Here is a 27,398-nt window from a genome sequence, read left to right on the forward strand (position 1 = left end):
ATGTCATCACAAAAACAATTCTGGAAAATGAACAGACTAGTTTGTTCAGACCCTTATAATTCCTAATGGCAGCAAGTTTCCTTGCTGTTTCAGTAGCAGGGTATATTTTCACAGGAAGTGGTTGCTTGAGGCACCTCCTCCAAAATGTCCTGACCAAGGGTTGAACCAGGAGCTCAACTGTGAGGCTGATACCAGTTGAGTTATATAGATTTAGAGACATCCCTAGTATTTGGGAACTGACTATTAACTGACATTTGACATTCCAAATAGCAGTTATTCAAGCAACTGGTTATGATTTTGAAGTTGCTTGAGTAACTGCTATTTGGCATATCTTATTGTCTATATGTCTAACCTTCATCAACAACATATCCAACTAGGTCACCTGTCAGTGCAATTTAACCTAAATATATAGACTTAATAGCAAATTGAAAGGGAATTTCAACTTTTTCTCATTAATCATGGAAAGAATGACCTGATTTGCATCTCATTATGTTAATCATCACCATCACCAATCGTTTCTACCTGCCCAAAACAAGATCTACCAAACCCTGCTTGAGTTATCCTCCTCCAAAATTTAGATAATAAAATGCCCCCTGTAGTACCGTAGGAACCCCCAGAAGACCCATCTTCGAATGTGACCTTCGTTTCCCCAACCCCCAACAACCTACTAAATTTCATCACGAGCCATTTGATTACTCTCGAGTTATACCACCAACAAACAAATTGACAAACATAAAATGTCCACTTAAGCGCCAAAGGAACCCCCCCCGAAGACCGTTATTCGAACTTGACCCTCAAATCACCAACATCCATCCATGGTATCGAGTTATATTGCCAACACCATGATTCCACAAATCCCGACCAAAAATATACCCATCTGCCTTACGGCGAAGGCAATAAGTTGAATTATAAAATAATGATATTGTCATTGCATTTACCATAACTGTAGGGGGAGTATAGTTGTGAGATGAAAGATTGATAAGAGTACATATATTGTATACATGATATTAGATATTGTGTGAGTACATGTCTAGGATGTTTCCCTCTATATTGTTACTTACTTTCTGTGACTTGGCCCTGTGACCCCTTCAACACTCAGATAAGGACCAGGCAATGGAAAAAATGAACATTTGTCAGCTCTGGTGTTACTTCCATGGCATCATATGTTTAAAACATTATGCTATAGGCTGGCACAAAAGGAAAGTTCAAACAATTTTCAAGGAAAATTTAATTAGATTGTGTTGGCAAATGCGCTTATTTTATGAGGAAATATGAGAGCAATATTTGTGATTGCTATATTGGCTTTCTAATTCATGATATGTAAACTCCAGTGCATGCTACACAGTCGTATATTACACAACACTGAAACATTGTAACCATTGTAGTTATTGATACAATCTGTTTATGTTGTTTGTTTATGTTTACTCATGCAATGGGGAAACTACATGTAACATTTGGCTCTGTGCAGTTCTTTCATGTAAAGAATTTCTTCTTGTGTCTAATGTTACGTGTGCAAATACAATAGAAAGTGATACTACATGATTGTATTTCACAGGCCCATTCAGTATGCTAACCAGGTCCTCTCATGTATCAAACATCCACAAAACTAGGGTATTGACTTTCATCACAACATTGTTAAGGTTTCCCATAGCAACCTCTATATTACTGTAATCTAACATTAGTATGGTTGGAACCATTCTATGAAGGGTGGGGAAATGATGTTGACCTCATGGTTGTGAAGAATTTAGCAACCCTTTGTAAAATCTTGGTCTAGTCTACAATGTACATGTACTTGCATGTACCAGAGCTGTCCACATAGGACCAACTGTTGCTATACAGAATGACATGATTCGTGTTACTGGGTGAGATCCCCCCCCCCCCCGTGATATTTGTCAGTCCTACACGTAGCTAGCTGGCTTTCATCCCGGCGAATGAAGCATTGCTCCTGATGAAAATGTCATTATTCCAGTCTCCAATTTTGGCAAATGTGCTGAGAAAAAGGAAGGCACAGTAACCACCTAACACTGTTGAAGAACTTGTGTATGTCAGTCTGGGGCATGGGTGTTTAGTTGGTTGTTGAAGATTGTTGTATCACCAAGTTCCTGTTTACAGTAAACAAGACATAACAGCAATGACGGAGAAGTTCTGGTTTGAGAGGAGCCCCAGGAGAGGGCGAATACAATATCGAGCAAGGTGGGTACATGAGACCATGTTTTTATATAAGCAGTATTGTGTTGAGCAAAAGCCCTGCTGGCAGTATTTATGGACTGTATGATATTCTTGTCAAAGCTCAATATATATTCTCATATAAGCTCATATTGTAATTGGAACATTTTTTGTCCAACATTCCAACGAACCACTGAACACATAATCGAACATGCGAAGTTCTGAAGTTCGTTCACTTGTGGTGATTTTCCTGTGACACACGATCTCCGACAGCAACAGTCGATTCGGGTATTTCTTAGCGTTCTATGCTGGTTCATTTGCATATTATTTCTTTGGGGCCAAGAAATAATATGCAAATAAGCCAGATTTCGCGCGTTTTGTGTTGTAGTCGTTTATTAATGATGGAAATGTGACAAAATGATGGGAATATTTTGGGAATAAGTTACAAATTCATTACAAATGTGAATCTAAATGTAGATTTTTCAAATTCTGAATATTTGTTGTTTTTGTCCACCAAATTCTACCATACGTCCCTTTAAGAGGATATCTCTCTGGACTGAACCAAATGGTGCTAGGAAATTGCGTCAACTTTGAACAATTTTTCCCTTGTGGTCATATTGATGTGTCATGCTGTGCATTTACATAATGAAGCCACGATGAGCCAAACAATGGCCATACCTGGAATGTCACATTCTCAGTCTTGATACAAGAATACTTTATAGGAAATCGCAGTGTTGCCACTGAATTAAAAACCAATGTACAATGACAGAAGATTCAACAAAAAGATTTTCAGTGATGAAAGGATGCTCACTGTTCTGTGCTATTGTTACACCCATTTGTGTAATTTTGCCAATTGCAAATCTATTTCTAGAAAACTCACAATTTCAGACGCCACTTTGCAAATGCCTGGTGCAGTCTAGTGTCATCCCCACGTTGTAACTTCAAATTACCCTATTCGACTAAATGATGACTAATTTCTTCCTAATGAGAAGCTGATGTTACAGTAACATATTTGGCCTCTTGTTTCTGTTCCTCTAGGAGTGCTACAGACCGCGCACATGAAGCGTACTGCCTGAGGAGCAGAGTTTCTACAAGTTCCATGCCTAATTATCCCAATAACACCGGTTCCAAACCAAACAGCCTTTACCCACCGGCCACTGCTTCACAACATTCTGACACCTGGAACCAACACCTGTCAAAATTGACCACAAATATGCAGCAGCTGATCCTCTTAGACGGGAAACATGGCGTGCCTTCCCTCAGCTGTGCATCAAGACCAGTCTCCTCAGATATCTGGGCGACCATGTCAACAGGAGGGAGTTCAAACAATGAACAGTTATGGAAGAAAGACACACACAACGGAGTAGAAGGAAACAAAGGTTACGACAACAGAGCTGCACATGCCATGTCCTGGCTGGCAGCAAGAAGACGAACACTGGAGATGGCAAGGATTAAGAACCTATCTAATCCTGAATGGGTTCTTCCTAACAGGAGAATCAAACATGTGGACTTTGTAGATCCTTCAGGTTCCTTCTTGCACATTCACTCGAAATTCAATAGACTTGGAATTAACCTCCTTTGTCCGTGTGGATTCCATGACGTTTCTGGGAAGAGGATTAATCTTGAGACGAGTGACACGGGACACAAGACTACAGCTCTGTACAGGGATTCTTCTTATTCCCTGCAGGACGGCCTTGTTTTCTTATCGCATCCATTACGTACTGATGACACCATTGTGTTGAGGATTAAGAGAGTTGATAGAAGAATGAGTATTCTGTACATGTGCCTAACCTCCACTGACCCGGCCATGCTGTCTCCAGTGTCCCTTCCAGCTGGACGCCAGAGTCCAAACTTCAAGTCCCCAGTCTGGTGTCAGTCTGATGTACTTCATGGCCTGAAGTCTGGTGATCACCTCTTCATCAGGTAATAACAACCATTACCAGCTGTTAACTCAACCAGAAGGGAAGACTCAACTACATGGGACTCCTTTGTCACCACAGTGTGTGATTTGTATTTGTAAATATCAGTGACATTTACATACAATCATTACGAGTACCTGACTAGAATATTGCCCATTTAGGTTAACTGATGAAGGAAACCTGTACTGTCAAAGGAATGACGAAGAAGAACGCTTCATCCTCCATGTGTTTGATCTGTCTCAGCACCTCTGGCTTGGCCTGTGCCTCAGTATTGGTATTAGGAAAGTCCAACTAGTGGGTGAGTACACTGTTGAAGAACTCCTTTTCGGATACTTAGCTGATTGACTTGATTTCTTGGTGTCAAATCTGGATGGTTTGATGTGATCTGCACAACTTCTTTTGTTTTAGAAAAGCTTTTCATTTATCATCATCATCAGTATCACTCATCTGTTTCTGGTGAAATATTTTGCCTATAAGATAAGCCGTACATATTGCTGCACATAAAAGCACTTTGAAATAGCTTCTTGAGTTGTATTGTATAGAACATGAGGTGCTATGTAGCATGTTATGTACTAGTATCTTGAATTCATATTCTTCATATTTCATACTATGAGCCGCATGCCAGATCGCTGTAAAGTCACATCTGAGCATTTGGTTGTATTGCTAGTTTTGCTGGACAAGAAGCAATACTAGCAAAACCCTGATTGCGGCAACCACAGCCATCTGTAGCCTCCTTCACAAGGGCAACAGTCTCTGGTTACATCTATCCATACACATGTACATGTATTCCACAGGACTGATCCCGAGGGAGGCACCAGTACCCAGGAACACTCCTGAGGACGTGCATGTAGACCTGGGGAGGAAGGCTGTTTCATGCCTCTGTCACGTCTGCAACAAGTAAGGATGTATGTCATGTACGTTGATGAAGGTTAGACATCCAGGTAATAAGATAACGTTACATGTACGCCAAAAATACTTACTCAAGCAACTGGATAAAATTTTTAAACAGACGTTTCAGACAGCATCCGCTGTCTTTTGTCAGGGACTAAAGAAAGATCTGGCAGAACTAGGTTTTATACCAAAACTAGATGATTTGTTAATAAAGTGAAGACAATTTCAGATGGTTCAATAGAATAGTAAGTCAAGACAAGGTTGTTTGCTAATGAATCAATTAGCTCCTGTTGTTTTAGGAGCTAATGTTGTTCATGAGTGGTGGGGGTGGGGGGTAGCACGTTGTCCCAAGTGCCTGAAAGTTCAATATATGAGAGAATGTACAATCCCACCCTCATCAGGAAGGAGGTCTACGCATCAGCTTTCATTCGTCTGTTTTGCGGTTTATCCTACAGGAACGTTGGTGAGAAGGTTGTGTTTACTTGTGGTCATGTTCGGCTGTGTCCATCATGTGAGGCCCGGCTGTGGTGTAGGATGTGTGGCAGGCCCATGTGCCGGTCCAGCTGTCCTGTCTGCACGCCCCTTCCTGAGACAACACCTTCTCCACAAGTGGACATGTAGCTGCCAGTGGAGAGTCTGGCTATAAACTGAATGTTTGTAGTGAAGTGCTATATGATATGGGTCGCTTTGTAATATGAGTCTCGAAATCTCGTAATCTATCTCTGCTGATTCTTGCAACTGAATAGAATGGTATTGGTATACCTACTGTATAGCGATGGCAAAATATAAGAGAAAACAATAAGAAATTTGTTGAATAGATCTTAAATCCGTTCTCTTAAACCTGCTGGTAATGTTACACCTTCACAAAATGTATGTCAATTATTCCACAAAAAATAGACCTGTTGCATACACTGTTTCCAGGGACGTCACAGTGCCAGAACTGGACATCTTAACCATAGTGTCCAATGTTGACTTTGAAGTGAGAGGTCCAGGAGTAACGTTTTACTTGTTGTTAAATGCTTCAGCTTTTTTTCTTTTAAAAAGTCTTAAAGATCACAGTTACCTCATTTGGTATTAAGGGTAGGCCCTGAGAGACTTCATGAGATTTTAATAGATTAACATCACAACAAGCAACTAGAACAGAGGGCCTCAAACACCAGTAATACATAAATGTACATGTTAATAGTTCACTGTCTCACTTATTCATACTCATATAAACATACATGCACTTATTCACCCAGGCCTACTTTATCATGGACACATTTACTCAACCACCCACTCTCTCACATACTTGCTCAAATGCTCATTTTCTAGCTTGCTCACTCACTCAACATTAGAAAAACAACAATCATATTCAGGCTGGACAATTGTCGAACCACAAAGCAAAAGGCAGACATGTTTATCAACTTTTCTGGAAGGAGGCTAACAAATTTCCTGGCTCAGCAGTTTAGAGGTGTTCTTGATGTGTATGTTCTCAGCAGTTTCTAGTTCACAGTGGAAACAAGGGGGTAGGCTGGCAGGAGACAAAACCACTTTGAAAACACTTGTTCTAAGTTTCTAAAAGGGGCCAGTTTCTGGCCTGTGCATGTAGGCAGGTTCTAAGTATGTTGGGAAGAGGTTACTTTGAGAACCCCAAATATTAAACCAGCGCAAAAAATTCAATAATGTAAAGTTACAGTATGTGGGAATCTAACTCCAAATACTCAAAAGTTTTATGGTGACAAATTTACAGTTGGCATATACAACTACACTTCTGATCACAGAATCTTTAACAAATTTTTCTGCCTGGAGTAGTTTTTTTATTAGAAACCTGATTCTTAATGATACATACATGTCGATCTGACACATTTTGTAAAATCGCCATGTAGCAGTCAAGAGCAGACACACACACACAACTCAATCAAGAACACCTTTCTGGACACAGTTTGCTTATAATATAGTAAATACTCTCCATGTTTTAATACAGTCTGTGACTACTGTGCATCAGAAGCTACTGATGGAGTTTTGTACTGAAAGGTCCATGGAACCCACAATCACAAAACTATGACAGATACATTGTACACATGCAAAATATTAATTCAGCTGATGATTGTCAAGCAGGAGCCACACAAGTCACCTTAATTCCATTCTATGAATGATGTCCTCTTAAAATACCAGTTTTAATCTGTATGGACAAAAGTAAGTCATTGATTCCTGAGTATTGCAATGAATATAAGATACAATTGACTCCAGGTCTACAAGAACTGCTCATTCATATGAATGGTGGGGATCATGGCACACTTTGACTACATGTACAAGTTCCAAACTTCCAATATTGGAAACCTTGCCATCATGGACTAAAATGTACCTAGTATACATTGGTCTGGATATTCACTAACACCAAAACAATATTAATCATTGCCATTTGTTGTCTAACACCATAATCACTGTAGCTGGAGCCAGATGGCCCAATCAGCAGCGAGGTTACTGAGTGTACAGTTGCTTGTATACACCAATCGCACAGATAAGACAGCAGAAATTTCTTAGCCATTCCAACCATTGCAGTCTGTAGCCTGAACAATTTGTTCTGTACACCATGGAAGCATGAAACTGGTCTTCATCTAAAATCTGTGTTCTTATTCATAAGAATGTGATTAATTAATAGCTAATGTCATTGCAAAACAATGTGGCTTTTTTACATGCAGATAGACTACAACAGTCAAGTAGTTAATGAAGTTTGGTCAATCTTCAAGTGACAAAAAATGATATGGTGTTTTACTTTTTTATTTTATTTTGTCATGTTTACCAGGGTAGCCCTACTCAGTGATTAACTGCTTTACAGAGGGGCCCTGCGTTACATAAAATAAAACATAGCGATAATACAAATAGGAAATTACTGTACAAAAAGTATCATAATGAAAAACAATGACAGTAATGATACCAATACTTAGTAGTTGATAAATGATAACAATAATAAAATGCAAATCATAATCCTAATCATAATCCAATCCGTTCCTGGTTGTCATTGAGGGGTCAGAGGTCAGGCCAAGTTTTACATCTGGCTTTAAAGAGACATGGATGTACATGTGTGTATATGTCTTCATAGATTGTATACATTACTTGAATATGTACACATGAAACTTAAATCTGGCAAACTAGTACTTAAAGAATGTTTTGAACTGATGCATGGGAAAGGGAAATCTTTGCTAGCAAAATGGTTGCCCTTAGATTGACAATATCAAATGTAGAAGTGTTGAGCCCAAACTTTCTTTATCTTAATGTCAATTGTTTTTCCTTGTTTCTAAAGACATAGTTCTAAAGGTAAACAATGATGACTGCTACTTTGCATTACCATTGTAACATACAGGTGACTAAAAAACATGATTAGCTGGAGAGGGAGGGTCAACACAGGAGAGCTGAGGGAGGAAGAGTACACCATCTAGGAGTGAGCAGAGGAATTGCAACACAGCTGGTCCAGGAGTTCTTACAATTAATGGGCTGAAAACGTTATTGAACATGTTTGAAGGAGGAGGACATAGGTGGCTACCCGAGTCATTATTCAAGAAGAAGAATGTGAGAGCTGAAATGGTCAGCACTAAGGCCAGTCCTGGTTGTGTGTGTGGATGGTGGTCAGCACTAAGGCCAGTCCTAGTTGTGTGTGTGTGGATGGTGGTCAGCACTAAGGCCAGTCCTGGTTGTGTATATGTGGATGGTGGTCAGCACTAAGGCCAGTCCTAGTTGTGTGTGTGGATGGTGGTCAGACCTAAAGCCAGACCTGGTTGTGTATATGCGGATGGTGGTCAGCACTAAGACCAGTCCTGCTTGTGTGTGTGGATGGTGGTCAGCACTAAAGCCAGTCCTGGTTGTGTGTGTGGATGGTGGTCAGCACTAAAGGCAGTCCTGGTTGTGTGTGTGGATGGTGGTCAGCACTAAGGCCAGTCCTGGTTGTGTGTGTGGATGGTGGTCAGCACTAAGGCCAATCCTGGTTGTGTGTGTGGATGGTGGTCAGCACTAAGGCCAATCCTGGTTGTGTGTGTGGATGGTGGTCAGCACTAAGGCCAGTCCTGGTTGTGTGTGTGGATGGTGGTCAGCACTAAAGGCAGTCCTGGTTGTGTGTGTGGATGGTGGTCAGCACTAAGGCCAGTCCTGGTTGTGTGTGTGGATGGTGGTCAGCACTAAGGCCAATCCTGGTTGTGTGTGTGGATGGTGGTCAGCACTAAGGCCAATCCTGGTTGTGTGTGTGGATGGTGGTCAGCACTAAGGCCAGTCCTGGTTGTGTGTGTGGATGGTGGTCAGCACTAAGGCCAATCCTGGTTGTGTGTGTGGATGGTGGTCAGCACTAAGGCCAGTCCTGGTTGTGTGTGTGTGGATGGTGGTCAGCACAAAGGCCAGTCCTGGTTATGAGTGTGGATGGTGGTCAGCACTAAGGCCAGTCCTGGTTGTGTGTGTGGATGGTGGTCAGCACTAAGGCCAGTCCTGGTTGTGTGTGTGGATGGTGGTCAGCACTAAGGCCAGTCCTGGTTGTGTGTGTGGATGGTGGTCAGCACTAAAGCCAGTCCTGGTTGTGTGTGTGGATGGTGGTCAGCACTAAGGCCAGTCCTGGTTGTGTATGTGGATGGTGGTCAGCCCTAAAGCCAGTCCTGGTTGTGTGTGTGGATGGTGGTCAGCACTAAGGCCAGTCCTGGTTGTATATGTGGATGGTGGTCAGCACTAAAGCCAGTCCTGGTTGTGTGTGTGGATGGTGGTCAGCACTAAGGCCAGTCCTGGTTGTGTGTGTAGATGGTGGTCAGCACTAAGGCCAGTCCTGGTTGTGTGTGTGTGGATGGTGGTCAGCACTAAAGCCAGTCCTAGCTCTGTGTGTGTGTGGATGGTGGTCAGCACTAAGACCAGTCCGGGTTTCTTGGTTCGTTAATAGTATTACTCTAAAAGCTAGATGCATGAAGGAGTTTCAATTTGTATGGTCAAATGTTTATTTACATGTACATTTTTGCAGAAAAACACTGCAATTCGAAAAGAAGCTGTTTGGGAGCTTTGATCTTGAATAAGTTGTTTTAAAGGGTGAAGGTCTGCGTACAAAAGTACTATATTTCTCTCATTGTTTCATTCATTGTCCCGTCAAACAAAAAAAATAGTCACAAATTAAAGGAAGTCAAAAGGCTGGTTGGCAAAAAAATAAGCAAAACCATTTTAGGTAAAGACGCCTTGTACGACAAAAATGATGATCATCTCATTCCAACGTTTTTATCAGCTGCTCTACATGACGTGCACCCATGGACCTAACCGTCATCACCATTGAACCGCCAGGTTACATAAATATGCAACATAAAAAAACAGTGAATTTTAGAGATCTCTAGCACAGCACCCCCTAGGTATGCACAGTTTAGATGTACAGGAGTGCATTATACTGAGGGACGTTGTATTGGAGATCTGTTTGGACGTATCTCTTCAGGGTTGCGGATTTATGTACCCTGGTGGAATTATGTTTTACTTAGTAGATGTTACTGACCAACAGGATATATATAACAGTTTGAACTCTTACAAAATGTAATGGAAAAATCACACAAGGAAAGGTTGGACCCAGTTACATGACTTATTGTACATCTTATAATAACATATATTTTGCCAGTAATCACCATCCTAAGTATTATCATGGGAAACTTAAATGTAGCCTAAAGTCTAAAGCAACATTGTAACTTGTACGAAAAGACACCTAAATGGTAATTAAATTCAACTCAACACTGAGGCTAATTTATACACAGTGCACTTTTGATAAATGAACACATTATCAATGATTATAACCATCAGTACGAAAGGCTGAATTTCAGCTCTCTTTGAAGATCTTGAGCACTGTTGGCCAGCTGGTTATGTAAACTGTGTAGTGAGGTACTTTATGTACATGTAAGCATCTACATTACTAGCTTACTAATACTTAATACCGGTATGCCACACTCCATCTGCACAAGAAGTGCTTCAATCTGTAATATTGAAGCAAGGAACTTCCTGATGTAGTTTTTGTCCATGTCTCCATTCTGTGTTTATTTAGTTGGAGCACCCTTCTCAGAGATGATGATGCTGATGTACTGTTGGATGAGAGAAGAAATCTCACCACCCTTTGGGACAGAAAACATGAAGCGTCAGCATCTATCATCAACACATCCTCCATGGAAACCGCCATAGTCCATCTTACTAACCCATCTAGCTCAATGTAGCAATGGAATCGCATGGCTTCATTTGGTTCTTGTACTAGACTCTTAGCCAGGCACATTATAATATCAAAGGGGAGCTTATCATAAGTGAAAAGCCTCTAATTCTAATTGCTAAATATATCCCAAAGTCAAGTTCTCACTTGTTTTACATATGTCTGCCATATGTAATGCCAAGCAGTTTTGCCTGTTCTACTTGTTCTATTGTCTGATTGACCATAGTGAGCTGTAGTTTTGTGTTTTGTTTCAGTTTGTGACGACTACCGAAAACAATTGACTTTGTTTTGCCCACATTCAGAACTAGTCTATTTGCTTCTACCCTGTTCCATACATGTGTCAAATCAGACTGCAGTTTGCGTTCTATTACAGATACACTTGGACCTGACGCAGAAGGCGTCGTGTCATCGGCATACATGTAAAGCTACATCACTATGTCAGAATGTGTAACTACTGTAGGCATATCATTGGTGTATATGCAGAAAAGTAGTGAACATGATTCCATACATCTTTGAGCCCTATTCACACAACAGAGCGTGGCGAGACATTCCTGCCTCTACATGTCCGTACCTGCTCAGTCTCCAGTCGGATGACCCGCTGACTCAGCATGTTCCCCAGTTTGATGTCCAGGTAGCCAACTCCGTCTTTGGTGCGCAGCTTGCGAGTGGACACCAGGTTGGAAAAGTCGTAGCTGACAACTGGAACCTTGAGGAACAAGCAGGAGTGATACCGATACTTTTATTTTGCTGACATATCAGTAAAATACTTGCATGCATGCAGTGGTATACATATAATTCTTATCTAAAAGAATACAATTGCCATTCAAAACGATAACTTCAATGTCAATGCTTTTATGCAATGAGCACATTGGCTGATTTTATGGGTGGGTGCCAAAATGATGACATCATCGATGGTACAGGTGTGGGAGGCCTAATGACATTAGCAAAATCACATCCCTGACTGGAGATAACTAAACTAACCTGCATGGAGCTGACTCACCCTTTGAATCATCAAGAATCTGATTTCAATTCCTCATAACTTATCAGGGTATACTCACATGTGATTCTGGTAGAAAGTGAATGCCAGATTTATTAATGGCGATCAAGCATCCCTCTTTGGCCTGTGGCTCAGTGGTACTCTGTGAAAAGAACATTCAAGATGGTACTGCCCAAACTGTCATGAAAAGGAGATGCCAAAATGAAGGCAGTAGTCACAGCATCATGAAGAGCCTGGTTCCACTGCTGCCACACATTGGGAGCCTTCCAAACATTTGACAACTAATATGCTGTCCACTTGGACTGTCCTCAGATTTTAGTAATTATAAATACATAGAACAAAAAGTTTTAGGTCTGGAGTAATTGTCAGCATAACTGCAAGCATAATCATAATCTAAGCCAAAAAGGTAGGCGTGAGATTGATTTATTGTGATGTGGTACATTGTATACTCACATCAACACTGTAGAAGCTTGATCCAAACAGAGGCCACTGCATGATGGTTCCTATGGTGATGTAGGGCGGTTGTTAGTCATGTATGTTATCCTCCCTCACAACAGTTTGTTACCCAACTTAAAAGTATCTGCATATCTGGCTGGTCCTTTTCCTGAGTAAATATTTCTGAGCTTGCCTTGCTTGGTGCAAGCCAGACTTGTTTGACATTTGGTAGTCATTTTAGATAGAATCTTGCCACAGGCATAGCTCTTATGAACTTCTATTTCACTATAATTGCACAATTACAATTACTATAGTGCTGACAATTTAATGGTACTTTATCAAATTGTATGTTTTATTGCGTGTTATGTACATAATTACATTGATAGCTTTTATAATGAACTCATTGTACATTTCTAAAGAAAGGACAAGTTGTAAGCCAAGACCAGCTTTTTTAAAAACACTTCTTTCTTTAACTGCAACTCTTATATACATACACACCTATGAACTGAACTCTGGCCTGGTTGGCAGAGAGTCGCACCACATGGTTGAGATAGGAGTGGATCATGTTGGCCCACTGCTGCACCTTCTGCATCTGGACACAGTTCTGGGGCAAAGCACTCTCAATGTCTGCCCTGTGGATTCATACAAAGAAGGAAGGTTTCAGACCAGCTTGCTATACTCAATAGATAAATGGTAGGTGTGGTGAATTTGTTTTTTTTTGGGGGGGGGGATTTGGGAAAAATAGAAGGGGTGAACCTGAAAACCAACAAATCGCATTGGTACGGCCTTACAAAGAAAAGGCGCAACATAACCCCATATCAAATTTCCTCTCAATTTGCCTTAAAATATCAGGTGTTTGGTAAAAGCTGCCTCAACTTCAAGAAAAACATGAAGAGGAGGGAGACAAAAAGAAAACACAGATTACAGCTTCAATACACTTTCCTCTATACATGTAGATGATGGTAAAACAATTATATGTTGGAATGCTATACACATTTGTCTACAGGCTGAAGAAAAGGGTCATCAGTTAGATAGAACTGTACCAGGGTCACTAGTACTCACATTGTTGGGGTTGTCTTCAAGTTCTCCCCAGCCCGAAAAGCCAATGCCGTCAGCCTGGCGATGTCATGCTGTAGGAACAAATCCACATCTCATAATCATCTCTCATCTCATCTATCCCTTAGTCTAACCATTTGACCATTGGGCCACCACAGAAGATTTTACAACCATTTTTCTCCAAATCTCCACTCTTCTCAGTTTACTGTTTTTTTCTTATTGTGTCAGTTCCATTCTCTGTTATCATCCTCCCATGGCCATCTTTTCCCTTGCCTATCCCTCTTTCTTCCTCCCTGGACGGTTCCTTGTGTGATAGTTTGGCTAGTCGATGACCATGATACATGCCCATACCACTTCTGATCTCAGTTTTCTTTACTGTGGTTAGGAGGTCCGATGCTTTACATCTCATACATGTACACTCATGTTCTTAAAACTTTCCACACTGAGATAGAGGCATTCACTATCATGGGAGACTGTCAAGATCAAGTTTTAAGTGTATTCATTTAACAATGAAATAAATCACTGTATATAATTTAGATCTACCAGACTGAATGTTTCAACCAAAATGAATGACAGTGCCGATTCTGATATGGTGTAAGCGCTAAAAAGACTACAGAATTGTGAAGTCTGACCATTGTCTGCTTGCTGAGCTTGGTTCCTTGAACCTGTACCAGCCGACCACTCACAAAGTCAGGGAGAATCTGTAGATTGGGTCAAGAAGCATTCATGTTGGATTAGTTGGAGCTGTCACAGTGACTTTATCATTGTATCATAACAAACATAGACAAGTTTTAAGTAGCCTGAGGTACTTTGGACGGACACAGTTTTACTGCAAACACAAGTTAGATTTTCAGCATATTCATTACAGTACAATGACATTCACATTTGTGCTCCAAACAGATGACTATGCTAGCCTCCTTTGTTGAGCCAGAGTGATGGCGTTTATTTTTGGAGGAGCACTCATTTGTAATTTTCAATATGGGCAAGGTTCTCTAATAATGGGGAGATAATTTACATGCCCCAAGACAAGTATCTCTCTCAGCATGAGAGAACCTTGCCCATGTTGAAAATCGTGAATCAGTGCTCCCTCCAAAAATAAACACCGGCGGTCCTAGAAGTCTACAAGGGACATTATGGCTATGCAATGTGAAAGGTGAATTTGCATTATGGCTCACAATGTTAAGATATCACAAAAATATTGACTTCATTATTGTTTAAAGTTGGAAAGCGTTTTTTTCTGGCTTTTTAGCTGGGTGAACTTACAGGTTGCAGAGGTATGTCTTTTGGTCTGCAGAGCCTAGTTTTTGCAGTTGCATCAAGCTAGAGCAACAACAATCCAGACCTCGATTTTGGCTCTCATTTATCAATCCTAATCCCTAATGAACACACAAGTTGGTTTCTTATGACTAACGGTGGGTTATTTCTTGCAGGACTGGTCTAAAAATACCGGACCAGAGAAAGATTAGTGAACCGGTATTTTGTCCGATTAGTAAATGAACATTACTGGCAGGCAGTTACATGTTCATACTGGTTCAACAAAATAACAAATTTAGGCCAAAACAGAGCAGATTTAGCTAGCTGTCATTCCTCTGAGAAATTAGCTGTAAATTATGTCAATAAACACTTAGATGGCTCTACAGACAGCGAGGTGAGTATAGATACTTTTGGGTCAAAGGTAACTTTACCTGGATACCAGACCTGGACCTAAGTTTTCTGTCCTAGTACCCAATCTTACATTAGATATTCAGAAACAGCAGAGCCCTGCAAATCAAGTTCTGGACAATAGTGGGCTCCCTGTCTGCAGAACTGACCTGGTGGTACAGCAAAGTGACAAAGTTCTCGTTGTCCAGCTTGATGGGATGGTACCAAACTACCTTCTTCAGGATCAGTGTGTACTCCTGACCCGAACCTTCAAAGTCAGTCAGCACATCCATCAGGTACACCTTCCTACCCAGCATCTCCACCTCATTCTCTGAGCAAACACAGCAGAAGGGTTGGATAGTGTCTGCATGTATACACATATAATCTGCAAGGTTTGTGCAGGTGAATGAAGAGGTTTTGATGTATTCAACAAAAGGATGTACCATAGTCAAGCTGTCTATGTTCATAGCAGCCAACATTTACATTGACATGCAGCATATACTTAAAGAATATTGTACAACTGTCCCAGATTCAAATGAAGTCAATTGATAAAGTAGCATTCAAATTTTAATATCTATCATTTATTTGCATGCCTGAAGGCTTATCGCAAGTACATGTCATTTGGGGGAATGATAAAAATGATACTATCATATAGCCTGATGACGTAGACCAATCAGAAGTGCGCATCTCATATCATTTATGATGACATAATGTCATAAAGGCGGCTCTAGTGGTGAATAATGAATCTGAAGTGGTCATTTATGAAATAATCGACCTGTTCAACCGTTCCATTATGTATCATGTTTATGACTTGAAAAAACTTGAAACTTTGAAACTTTATTGACAATACCACATCGCAGACAAGTAAGTCTGAATTGGCGAGTATTTCACATTTGCTCGGATAAAAATTATGTGATTTTAAATATACAAATATACAAAGTTTAGCAATTGTGCCATTTAAAAAGACTTTGCATTTACAACACAGTACACGACGTAAGGACAGCTGACGTTGTAAACATTGAAACCTTCGAACGTGACAGGATTGTGTTGTTTGGTACAATGGAGTAGGGAGAACATGGGATTGTTAAGGAGATCAGTCACTTGTTCAGCAGGGATACAAGGTACGGAATCGGAGAGTTTTTGAGTCTGTTGGTGCGGCAGAGTGGTGTGTTGAGTTTCTGTTTGTTTCTGGTGTTCCGGCCGGATATGTCCCCTCTTGTGCTTGGAAGCCAATCCCTGAAACTGGACTCCATCAGAGATCGTGCAAAGTTGAGACACAAGTCCTCTCTTCTTTGTGCCAGTGTTGTGAGTCCTAGCTGTTGCAGGGCGAGGGAGTAACCAGTGTAGTCGTTGCCCAGAATAATCCGGCAGGCACGTTTTTGGATCTGTTCGAGTTTCTCTGTTTGCAGTTTGGTGAGGCCAGATGTCCAGGCAGGTGCAGCGTATTCTAGGATCGGTCTGATGTAGCATGTGTAGATTGTGATGAGGTCATTACGCGATAACATGAACCTTTTGAGTCTTTTTAGGAGGTAGAGTTTCTTTGCGGCCTTTCCCACCATCTGCTTGACTTGGACGTCCCAATGAAGGTTGTTCTGGATGTGGAGTCCAAGGATCTTAAGGCTGGGGGCGACAGCTAGCGGTGCATTGTTGACTCGCAGTGGTGGCAGAGGGGGATGGTTCCGACAGAAAGTGATGTGCATAGCCAGGCATTTAGAGTCGTTTAGTAGCATGTGGTTGTTTAACGTCCATTGGCATAACTGATCCAGGTCAGACTGTAGGGTTGAAGGTTGTTTGAGCAGTCTTGATTGGAGCATGTTCATATCATCCACGTATTTCCATACCGGGCTAGAGGCATCAGACGCAGCGTCGTCAATCAGTACCAGGAATAATATGGGGCCTAGTAGAGTTCCCTGCGCAACTCCGCATGTCAGGTGTTCCCACTCCGAGAGGGCTCCACGGTAGCGCACGCGCTGTTTCCTGTTGGATATAAAACTGGCCACCCACGGTATGAGTTCTGGTCGGAGTCCCATGGTTAACAGTTTGGTAATGACGGTGTGATGGTGGACTCTATCAAATGCTTTAGAAAAGTCTGTAGCTACAAGAGTGCATATTGTAAATGGTTTGTCCGTCCCCTTGAATAGGCTGTCTACCAGGCTGACGAGGGCGTGTACTGTAGACCGCCCCTTAAGGCTGCCAAATTGTCGGTTGTCGAATGTGATGTCTTTCAAAATCCAAGAAAGGGCAAAATGTTCCGCTATCTTTGAAAACTGGGAAGTCAGAGAGATGGGTCTAAGTTGATCGATCTTGGCTGGTTTGGTTTTTGGTACGGGTACCACAACTGCTTGTTTCCACTGACAGGGTACTATGCCACTTGCAAACGAGGCGTTGAGAACATGGCAGAACGGAGAGTTGATTTCACAAGCGAATTCCTTCAAGAGTTTCAGTGGTATGTTATCCGGTCCCGGTGCCTTGTTTGTTTTCACTGCTAGGAGGCGCTTGTAAATGTCCCAGACTTGCAGGGTGGGCAGCTGTTGTGGTGCCGGTAGAAAGGCGGGTAGTTGAGTAAAATCCAGCGCAGGAAGGGCTTTGGAGACTTCAGCAAATTTGGCATTTATGGCATTGGCAATGGAGGTGCTGTCTTCAGAGTCGAGCCCTGGGAGTGTGATTTCACCGTCAGTCTTTCTTACATTAGCCATGTTCATGATTTCTTGATACCACTGTCGTGGGTTGGCTGATTTGAGAGATGAGACCCTGTCTGTGTAATATGTCTTCTTTGCTTTGGCCAGTGTTCTTTGTGTCAGGTTTCTGTAGAATTTCCAGACGGTCGGAGACTGTTTGTGAAAAGCCTTCTGTCGGAGGCTAATCAGCTGTTTTATCTTGGGCGTTACCCAAGGCTTGTCAGAATTATGTACTTTGACAGACTTGGTAGGAAAGAAAGTGTTGATCGCGTTCTCAAGAGTGTTGTGAAAGGCACTGGCCTTTTCAGAGACCCCCTGTGCATTATACACTTCAGTCCACTTGTGCGCCGTGATCCATTTGCCGAAGTCAAACATTCCTGTTTCACAAAGTTTACGGACCTGCTTCTTTGTACACTTGTTGTCAGTGGTCTTGGATTCAGGAATCCAGAGAACAGACGAATGGTCACTAAGACCTACTGGGGGAAGTATAGAAGGACGCTTGTAAAGCTCTTTCATGTTGGTCAAGATCAGGTCGAGAATGGCGGTGCTGTCTTTTACAACTTGGGACAGGAGGCCGCCTCTGCAGATATCAGAAACATCAGTCCTATTAAAGTCTCCGAGTATTGCGAAACCACAATCTGGATACTTCGTGCGCATGTTGTCTGTGACTGCAAGTACATGGCCAGCAAAAGTGTCACGATGTGGGGAGTTAGGGGGTAGGTAGACTCCACAGACTACGATGCAGGACAGGGGTCTTGGGAGTCGTCGGGGTCTAGTCATCACCCATACACATTCCAACTCATCCGGTACAGGGCACTCGCTGAGCTGTCTTGATGATATAGTCTGATTAACGTAAACTGCAACACCTCCGCCTCTTCTATCCATCCTGTGTTTAGAGAACAAGTTGTAGCCAGTTACTGTTATAGCTGACTCGGGATGGTTCTCCGATAGCCAGGTTTCCGACACGACCGCGATGTCGACCTGGTTTTGTGAGAGGGTGGCTTGAAATTCGTCGATTTTGTTGACTAAAGATCTCGGGTTGCACAGGAACATTTGTGGTACACGGTGTTGATGACGAGTCGGAATGCTGGTGTTATTGTACATCAGGGCAGAGTTATTGTACATCAGGCTGGCATCGTTGTTTACATGTTTCACATTCCTGAGATTTGCGCGGGAGAGTCGTGTAGACAACTCCATTTTGGCGGGAGCTTTAATCAGGTTATTAGTGTTGCCGATGACAGTCTCGATCCTCCGCTGATAATTCCTTCCTGCTTTCCTACCTCTGTAGTGGCCCCGAAGTATTTCATGAGCACACAGTAGTTCCTTTAGGTTCGGTATAGGCGGGGAGCGGCTGTTCTTTAGGCTTCTCATAAAGTCCGTAGAGTACATGAAGACCCGTCTGCCGCCAGCAGCCATTGTTGGTCACCTGGGAGGGGCGTCGGTGGAGAATTTCTGTTTCACAGGTCGAACTTCAGGCAATCGTCAGTAGAATGTCCTCAAGACGTGGTTAGGATGTTTCCCTGCATCCTTACGGTACATTTGACACAACTTTTAAAACTAGTATACACATTAAAACTCAAGATATACAGATAAAACCGGGAGCTGTCGTAATGCGTGGCTGCCACAGGAAGCGCCACCTATCGAATCCTTATTTGTTCCATAAAATGTTTACCATCTTAAAATAGACCAAATCTTCTGCGCGGACATTACAAATAAAACAAATCATTTCATTTGCTTTAACCTCATAAAAGCACCTTGTTTGCAACCATATACACCTCGGGGTGGATCATTAACCCTTAATTGATAGATGATACCAATACTAAGATACTACTTAAAATACTCAGATTTAGAGCTACTTTTGTTGGGTTTGAATTCTTCGTTGGAGGCAGTGGAAAACCAATTTACCCAATTCTTTAATAACATGTGGGTTCCTTGATCTTAACACTAGAATTGCTCTCTCTTTGTCAGTAATGATTTTGAATCTTGTTAACAATTGGCTTCTTTCATCAGACCGTTCAAACTACATGTATAAAAAACTGAAGTGATTTAAACATCGAATCCGATTAGAAGGACACGATCCAAATAAATTTTTTCAGTGTGAACGCTCCCAATCTGATTGGTTTTCCCTGAATTGGATTGGATTATTCACAATCCACCTTTGGGAGGTAGTTTAGGCAGATTGCAACAAATCCAATCTGCCTGAATCGTGCGGTGTGAATGCGAAGTGGATTCCTGGGATTCCAGCTGGTTCCAGGGGGATAGGGGCCCTCTGATTGATACTATGCTGCCGCCAGTCTCAGCCGCAACTTGTCACATAGATAATCAAAGATGAAAACGGAAATTTTCCTGCCAGTCCGAATCTGTAAATGTACCAAGCACAATGTTGTTCCTCCAATCATCGCTTCGTTCACGCACCTAGATTGTCCTGTTTACAACTCTTGCTGCGTTCCTTACCCATAGCTAATTCTTCAATCGGATTCGAATCAAGGCGTACTAAATTCATTAGGCAAAGAGCAGTGTGAATGCAAAAATTGATTTTGATCGAGTCACTTCAATTGTATTTGATGTTTAAATAACCTCAGGTTTTTTAGTGTGGAAGGGGTCTAAGACCTTTGACCTGTTATGATATAATTAAGTGTCAATGCAAAGTCTATTGTTGATATTGTTCATGCAACTGGAATGGCTATAATAATCAATTTCATCATCATCATCATATCGGGCAGCTTGCCCGGACTAGGGTTGCTCTTTCCCTCCAGGCAACACGGTCCGCCATAAGTTGGTCTAGATGTTCAGACCTCGCTCCTACATCCCCAGCAAGTTGGTCTATGTAGGTCCTTCGGGGTCGCCCGACAGAGGAATGCCCATGAGTTGGCGCCCAGAGTAGGAGTTCGCTTACTAGCTCTTCTTTGTTTCTGTAGCTGTGTCCTGCAAACCGTACCCTTCTCTCTCGTATGGTTTTTTACTAATAATCAATTTACTACTATGTAGATAACATGATGTTGTACTCACCTTTCTCCTTACCATGCTCTACAATGGAGTAAACTGAAAATTCCTCAATCTTGTTATCAGCAGTCACTGCTAACTCCCTTGTGCAGATCTCCTCAATAATCTGATGGACAAGCTGAATGAAATAGTTATGAGAACCAATTAGTGTGAGGAAAGGCTGCAGCAAGAGACGGACGAGCCTGGAGACAGCTCTCTACCTTCATGCCTACATTGTCCCCAAATGACCTGGAGATAGGCACATCTAGGTATGCACAGTACATGTACAACTCTGGGTTTCATTCTTGTGCAGTGTTGAGTAGAGGCAGTAAGCAATGACAGCATTCTTGCAGCATCACTGCAGGTTGTAATACTGTTAAATTTAACGTTCATGGGTTTTCGTTGTAAACACTGGAAACTTAAAACCAGCATGAAAATGCTTCTGCCTGCCTACCCTCTTGTTTCAACCACAAACTAAAAACCACTGCAAGCACTATTTTCATCCTACTTCAAAATCAAATGACCCCAAATTTAATGGTCTTTACAGTATTCTTCTCAAGCATGTAATTAAGCAACCAATTCTCCATCAACAAGAACACTGACTTTTAAATTGAAATATATCGTGAAACAGTTTCAGGACAGCATAGACAGGAATTCTCAGTCAGTCCAACACTCTCAGACAAGCACAAGTCTTATGAACCTTACCGTGCATGTCTTGATCTTCACAACAGCGCTCAAACTTCCAGGCATCACAATCATTTGGCGTTTGGTGCTGCGACCAATCTAAGGAAACAAGTACAATCATTATCATAATTTTATCATACAATCATTATATACATGTAATCAAAATTGTCATAGATTCTGAGGTTGGTTGCCTTCAACTCGGATTGAAGTTTTGTCACCATGATTTCTGCAATTTCCGAATTATTGTAAATGTTGACATTTTCGTGGTGGTTTACGATTTTCAGTTTTCACAGTAACCTTTTCATTGAAACCAACGCAAAAATATGTGTTCTGCCTTCTCCCAGGATACCCCCTTTCAACTGTGAGAAAAAAAACACTTCGTACACACTATTTTCTCCGCAAAACGCAAAATTAGAGGCAATCACAGGTCCTATATTTTGAAAGTAACTACAGATGTGTGCACTGCTACAAGACTGTTGGGTAACTCACTACAGTACAGCAGTGTTTAAAATGTGTAAAACTATGTAAATGTACATGATATTGTGCAAATTGTATACCATGCTGAACATGTTTGCCCTCAGCTCAACATCTTACACACAGAATCAAATTTGCCTTCCTAGAAAAATTTTGTCACTGACTCACTCCAATTGCCTTGACCTCCAAAGGATGTGGTGGTTTTTGTCTCCCACCATTGGTCAAAGTTGCACGCAGATTTTCCAAACACTGTGCGGCCACGGCTGGAGCAGTGGAGATGAACAGGATCAGTTAGAAGCACAAATAGGGAACAAACATACTACAAAAGCTATCAGATTTTCTGAACATCAGCTATTTCCATAAACCATGAAATTCAATACTACTTTTAGATTTACAATACGGCAACAAAAATCTTTCAGGAATACATATGAGGCCATATGGCAAGTAATGCCAGATCTGCAACTAGGGTCATCTCTCTGAAGTGGGTATCTCACTGGACCGTGCCAAATTGTGTCAGGCATTCATGAACCGGCACAAACTGGCACAATTTGTCGCCTGAAAAGTTTCTAAAAATCTCAATTGGCAAAATGGCACAAATAGGCACAAAGTGGGGCAAAGCGATGAACACCCTTTTATCACAGTGACTAGAACTCTTGTGTTAACGAATGTTTAATCATCACTGAACACTGATTATCAATTGAGTGGCAACACTTTTCTCTGTATTTCTCCATTTCTTGTGCATTTGTCTATCTAGTGCAAACATTGTTATTAAGTACTACTTTCAGAAAAGAAATTCTTCTTTTCTTTCGGCCACACTGACTTGATTTTATAGATAACACTCACTGGAAACCCCAAAACTGATGAAAGTCAGAGTGACCTTACTACGGAATCTGTATTTTGACATCATATGCAATTTAATCAAAAGTTCAACATTCAGAATGCAGGAGATGGCATTAAAAAGAACCTAGGGTAGCATGCCATCAGCAAATAGTATGTTTGTTTGAACCTTTTATTCATGATAAGCTCAAATCGGCACGCAGGCCGCTTTTCATTGATTGAAGGGTCAGATACAATATAACAGAGATACAAAGTCATTTGAGTCCTAATAACTCTATCAACATATATCATTACATATTTATGGTACAACAATATACAATTGCTACAACATACGGATAGTAGGGCACAAGTTGGGTCATAGTCCGTGTCCGTTCGTTTTGTTCATTTCTGTTACTTCAAGAGTCTCTTAAAGAAAGTCAGATTCGGAGCCGTACGTGTTGCTTCTTAATAACTTAATACACTGCTTCTTGTATACAGCTTTACAAAAACATGAGTTTATAAGACACTCTGTAAGCTTCTGAGCTGACTACCATGTTTAGTGCTCTTTAAGACTTCCGCTATCACAACATCTTAATGCTCATGATGAGAAGATAACAATGATTTTAGATCCGCATTTCAGACTCAAAATATAATGGTGTCATTGAAGATTAGAGCCAAAAGTATTTTTCTACCAAAATGCTCAAAGCTGGCACATGTAACCTTAACGTAATATAATCAGGTTCACTCTAAAGACAACTACACTGTATTGTTACTAACCATGATGCTCCTCTGATGTGTCAGTTGACACATTATGTAGATGTTTAATCAGGTATGGCTTCAGGTTGTCTGAGCATGGGAAGTATGCACTATACAGAGACAGCAGCCTCCAACCCTTCACACAGCCATCCCTACATCACAAATATGACAGAACACATCATCCTGGAGGTACATGAATTACCAGTATCAAAAATAATTGGCCGAATGTAGTAAAATAAACATCATGCATAGCTTATGTCCAAGTGTGTAATTTGACACAGCATATTTGTTTTCTTTAATCGTAAGAATGCTCAAAACTTGTAAGTTATTAAAATAGTGGTTGGCACTTAATGGTCTGAACTCCTCATGTGATTTGAAGTATGGAATTCTGAACATACATGTAGGGATACTAATTTACATCTTAACTGTCAAAAACTCCACTTGTCCCAAAAACTATTTGAGAGGGGCAAATAATTATTCATCGGGTGAATCACTACCACCATTCTTATGTCAAGAATAGTGTTATGGCCTTTTGCCTTTTCTGTCTTTATGTCTTCTGTCTGTATACTTTTTCTTAGAGAAGAATCACGAAAATCCACACATTCTGTGTAAACTTTTGTTTTCATAAATGACAAAGATAAATTAGGTAGAGATAAACATACAAAAAGTATCCAAAGTATGCAAATTTATGGCTAGCATGATTGATCTAAGTTAACGATGATGGTAATTTCATGGTCATGACATTAAAGGTTACTATGGAACAGAAGTCATTTTGTTGGTGAATCTGGTGCAAGTTCTTTCAAATAAAATCATTCTTTTAATATCAAATGACACATATCTGTCATGTGTTGATGTCATTATGTTCACAACTGTGGTCTACAAGGACAAAAGGATTGAGAAAAATTCAATGATTGTGTCTAATACCAGACGATTATGCATTCTAAGCAGCACATCTCCATATAGGCTTAACAAAGTTAACATTTGGCATGAAAATGATAAGCTTCAATTCAACAGACTCTATTCCATTGCAATATATATTGATAACCTACTTCCTAGCACTCCTGTTGGCAGTAGTTTGCTTTACAATCTGACAGAAGATCTCATCCTGTACATCTGGATACCGACGAGCTTTCTGCAATAAAACGAAATGAATCAGTGCCATAAGACCAAAAATTATCCTGTTGGCGTACCTATCAAGTACAAACATTGAGACTAATAAAACCAGTCCTGGCTCTGTGTGTGTGGATGGTGGTCAGGACTAGGACCAGTTCTAGTTGTGTGGATGTGTGGATATTGGTCAGCACTAAGGCCAGTCCTGGTCGTGTGTGTGGATGGTGGTCAGCAGTAAGGCCAGTCCTGGTTGTGTGTGTGTGGATGGTGGTCAGCACTAAGGCCAGTCCTGGTTGTGTGTGTGGGTGGTGGTCAGCACTAAGGCCAGTCCTGGTTGTGTGTGTGGATGGTGGTCAGCACTAAGGCCAGTCCTGGTTGTGTGTGTGGATGGTGGTCAGCACTAAGGCCAGTTCTGGTTGTGTGTGTGGATGGTGGTCAGTACTAAGGCCAGTCCTGGTTATGTGTGTGTGGATGGTGGTCAGCACTAAGGCCAGTTCTGGTTGTGTGTGTGGATGGTGGTCAGTACTAAGGCCAGTCCTGGTTGTGTGTGTGTGTGTGGATGGTGGTCAGCACTAAGGCCAGCCCTGGTTGTGTGTGTGGATGGTGGTCAGCACTAAGGCCAGTCCTGGTTGTGTGTGGATGGTGGTCAGTACTAAGGCCAGTCCTGGTTATGTGTGTGTGGATGGTGGTCAGCACTAAGACCAGTCCTGGTTGTGTGTGTGTGTGTGGATGGTGGTCAGCACTAAGGCCAGCCCTGGTTGTGTGTGTGGATGGTGGTCAGCACTAAGGCCAGTCCTGGTTGTGTGTGGATGGTGGTCAGCACTAAGGCCAGCCCTGGTTGTGTGTGTGGATGGTGGTCAGCACTAAGGCCAGTCCTGGTTGTGTGTGGATGGTGGTCAGTACTAAGGCCAGGCCTGGTTATGTGTGTGTGGATGGTGGTCAGCACTAAGACCAGTCCTGGTTGTGTGTGTGTGTGTGGATGGTGGTCAGCACTAAGGCCAGCCCTGGTTGTGTGTGTGGATGGTGGTCAGCACTAAGGCCAGCCCTGGTTGTGTGTGTGTGTGTGTGTGGATGGTGGTCAGCACTAAGGCCAGTCCTGGTTGTGTGTGGATGGTGGTCAGTACTAAGGCCAGTCCTGGTTATGTGTGTGTGGATGGTGGTCAGCACTAAGACCAGTCCTGGTTGTGTGTGTGTGTGTGTGTGGATGGTGGTCAGCACTAAGGCCAGTCCTGGTTGTGTGTGGATGGTGGTCAGTACTAAGGCCAGTCCTGGTTATGTGTGTGTGGATGGTGGTCAGCACTAAGACCAGTCCTGGTTGTGTGTGTGTGTGTGGATGGTGGTCAGCACTAAGGCCAGCCCTGGTTGCGTGTGTGGATGGTGGTCAGCACTAAGGCCAGCCCTGGTTGTGTGTGTGGATGGTGGTCAGCACTAAGGCCAGCCCTGGTTGTGTGTGTGGATGGTGGTCAGCACTAAGGCCAGTCCTAGTTGTGTGTGTGGATGGTGGTCAGCACTAAGGCCAGTCCTGGTTGTGTGTGTGTGTGTGTGGATGGTGGTCAGCACTAAGGCCAGTCCTGGTTATGTGTGAATGGTGGTCAGGACTAAGGCCAGTCCTGGTTATGTGTGTGTGTGTGTGGATGGTGGTCAGCACTAAGGTCAGTCCTAGTTGTGTATATGTGTGAATGGTGGTCAGGACTAAGGCCAGTCCTGGTTATGTGTGTGTGGATGGTGGTCAGCACTAAGGCCAGTCCTGGTTATGTGTGTGTGTGTGGATGGTGGTCAGCACTAAGGCCAGTCCTGGTTGTGTGTGTGTGTGTGTGTGTGTGTGTGTGTGTGTGTGTGTGTGTGTGTGTGTGTGTGTGTGTGTGTGTGTGTGTGGATGGTGGTCAGCACTAAGGCCAGTCCTATTTGTGTGTGTGTGTGTGTGGATGGTGGTTAGCACTAAGGCCAGTCCTAGTTGTGTGTGTTTGTGTGGATGGTGGTCAGCAGTAATGCAAGTACTGGATTTTGGTGTGTGGATGGTGGTCAGTGTGTCCGTAAAAATGTATTCACTGTTTTAAAGTGTGCTGTACATTCCTGAAATGATAATAGACAAATAGTTAGTATAGTAAGTATCCTTACATACCTTGATCACATCAAAGGCATTTTCAGTGTCATCCTTTCCCCTGAGTGGGTAATCACCCATGTACTTCATCACAGCTGAAAGAGAAACTGGGTTTTAGTTTCCCTCGACCAGAAACTTCCAGATACAATTGGATGTAAACACTTTTATTAAAATCTCCATTAAAATGCCTATTTGTTCGATGTTGCTTCCCTACCGAAATCGTTACGTTTGCCATTGTTTATAACATATTGCACTTTTTATAGATTTTTAGGAGAAATGTCATAAACACTGTGCATACTGTGCATACATACATGTGACCATGATTGCCATGTGTGATTTGTATCTACTTACAAACAAAGTTGTCTGTGCAGCACTGATCAAACTCTTTATCCAGCGGCAACAGCGGCTTCTCTATCGGAGACTGCAGATGCAAAAAAAATGCCATGAGAAAACTACGAAAGTTAAAGCAACCCTATGTGTGTTCCAAATTCAACAGCAGTACATTTCATTTATA

General features: G+C 41.9%; 2 protein-coding genes across 6 annotated transcripts in view; one reads left to right on the top strand and one right to left on the bottom strand.

Annotated features, from left to right (window-relative positions):
- The first annotated feature begins 60 nt into the window (after nt 1-60).
- LOC136439598 (uncharacterized) lies at nt 61-6,159 on the top strand. The gene is made up of 5 exons (XM_066435038.1): nt 61-2,193; nt 3,205-4,089; nt 4,247-4,383; nt 4,880-4,982; nt 5,432-6,159. Exons 1-5 carry the CDS (start codon nt 2,132-2,134, stop codon nt 5,595-5,597), a joined length of 1,353 nt encoding a protein of 450 aa, XP_066291135.1. The 5' UTR covers nt 61-2,131; the 3' UTR covers nt 5,598-6,159.
- A 741-nt stretch (nt 6,160-6,900) lies between these two features.
- LOC136439587 (unconventional myosin-XV-like) overlaps nt 6,901-27,398 on the bottom strand; it is a 111,977-nt gene continuing 91,479 nt past the window's right edge. For all 5 annotated transcript variants that reach the window (XM_066435010.1, XM_066435008.1, XM_066435006.1 and 2 more), the window contains 15 exons: nt 27,236-27,305; nt 26,906-26,979; nt 24,723-24,805; nt 23,695-23,825; nt 22,270-22,364; nt 21,649-21,726; nt 20,971-21,082; nt 15,454-15,614; nt 14,275-14,343; nt 13,649-13,716; nt 13,085-13,218; nt 12,605-12,654; nt 12,213-12,293; nt 11,726-11,860; nt 6,901-11,065 (listed from right to left, as the gene is read on the bottom strand). In XM_066435010.1, coding sequence (XP_066291107.1) covers nt 10,991-11,065; nt 11,726-11,860; nt 12,213-12,293; nt 12,605-12,654; nt 13,085-13,218; nt 13,649-13,716; nt 14,275-14,343; nt 15,454-15,614; nt 20,971-21,082; nt 21,649-21,726; nt 22,270-22,364; nt 23,695-23,825; nt 24,723-24,805; nt 26,906-26,979; nt 27,236-27,305 — 1,416 coding nt within the window. In that variant the 3' untranslated portion in view covers nt 6,901-10,990. The remainder of the gene's footprint in view (nt 11,066-11,725; nt 11,861-12,212; nt 12,294-12,604; nt 12,655-13,084; nt 13,219-13,648; nt 13,717-14,274; nt 14,344-15,453; nt 15,615-20,970; nt 21,083-21,648; nt 21,727-22,269; nt 22,365-23,694; nt 23,826-24,722; nt 24,806-26,905; nt 26,980-27,235; nt 27,306-27,398) is intronic.

Source organism: Branchiostoma lanceolatum, chromosome 8 (genome assembly GCF_035083965.1).
Source record: "Branchiostoma lanceolatum isolate klBraLanc5 chromosome 8, klBraLanc5.hap2, whole genome shotgun sequence".
In the NCBI taxonomy this organism is placed as follows: domain Eukaryota; kingdom Metazoa; phylum Chordata; class Leptocardii; order Amphioxiformes; family Branchiostomatidae; genus Branchiostoma; species Branchiostoma lanceolatum.

What these genes read in the sequence shown, in the direction of transcription:
- LOC136439598 (XM_066435038.1), top strand. Translation starts at nt 2,132, where the DNA reads ATGACGGAGAAGTTCTGGTTTGAGAGGAGCCCCAGGAGAGGGCGAATA. An exon ending in CGAATACAATATCGAGCAAG is followed by an intron (nt 2,194 to 3,204) that starts GTGGGTACATGA and finishes CTGTTCCTCTAG; the next exon opens with GAGTGCTACAGACCGCGCAC. An exon ending in GGTGATCACCTCTTCATCAG is followed by an intron (nt 4,090 to 4,246) that starts GTAATAACAACC and finishes TTGCCCATTTAG; the next exon opens with GTTAACTGATGAAGGAAACC.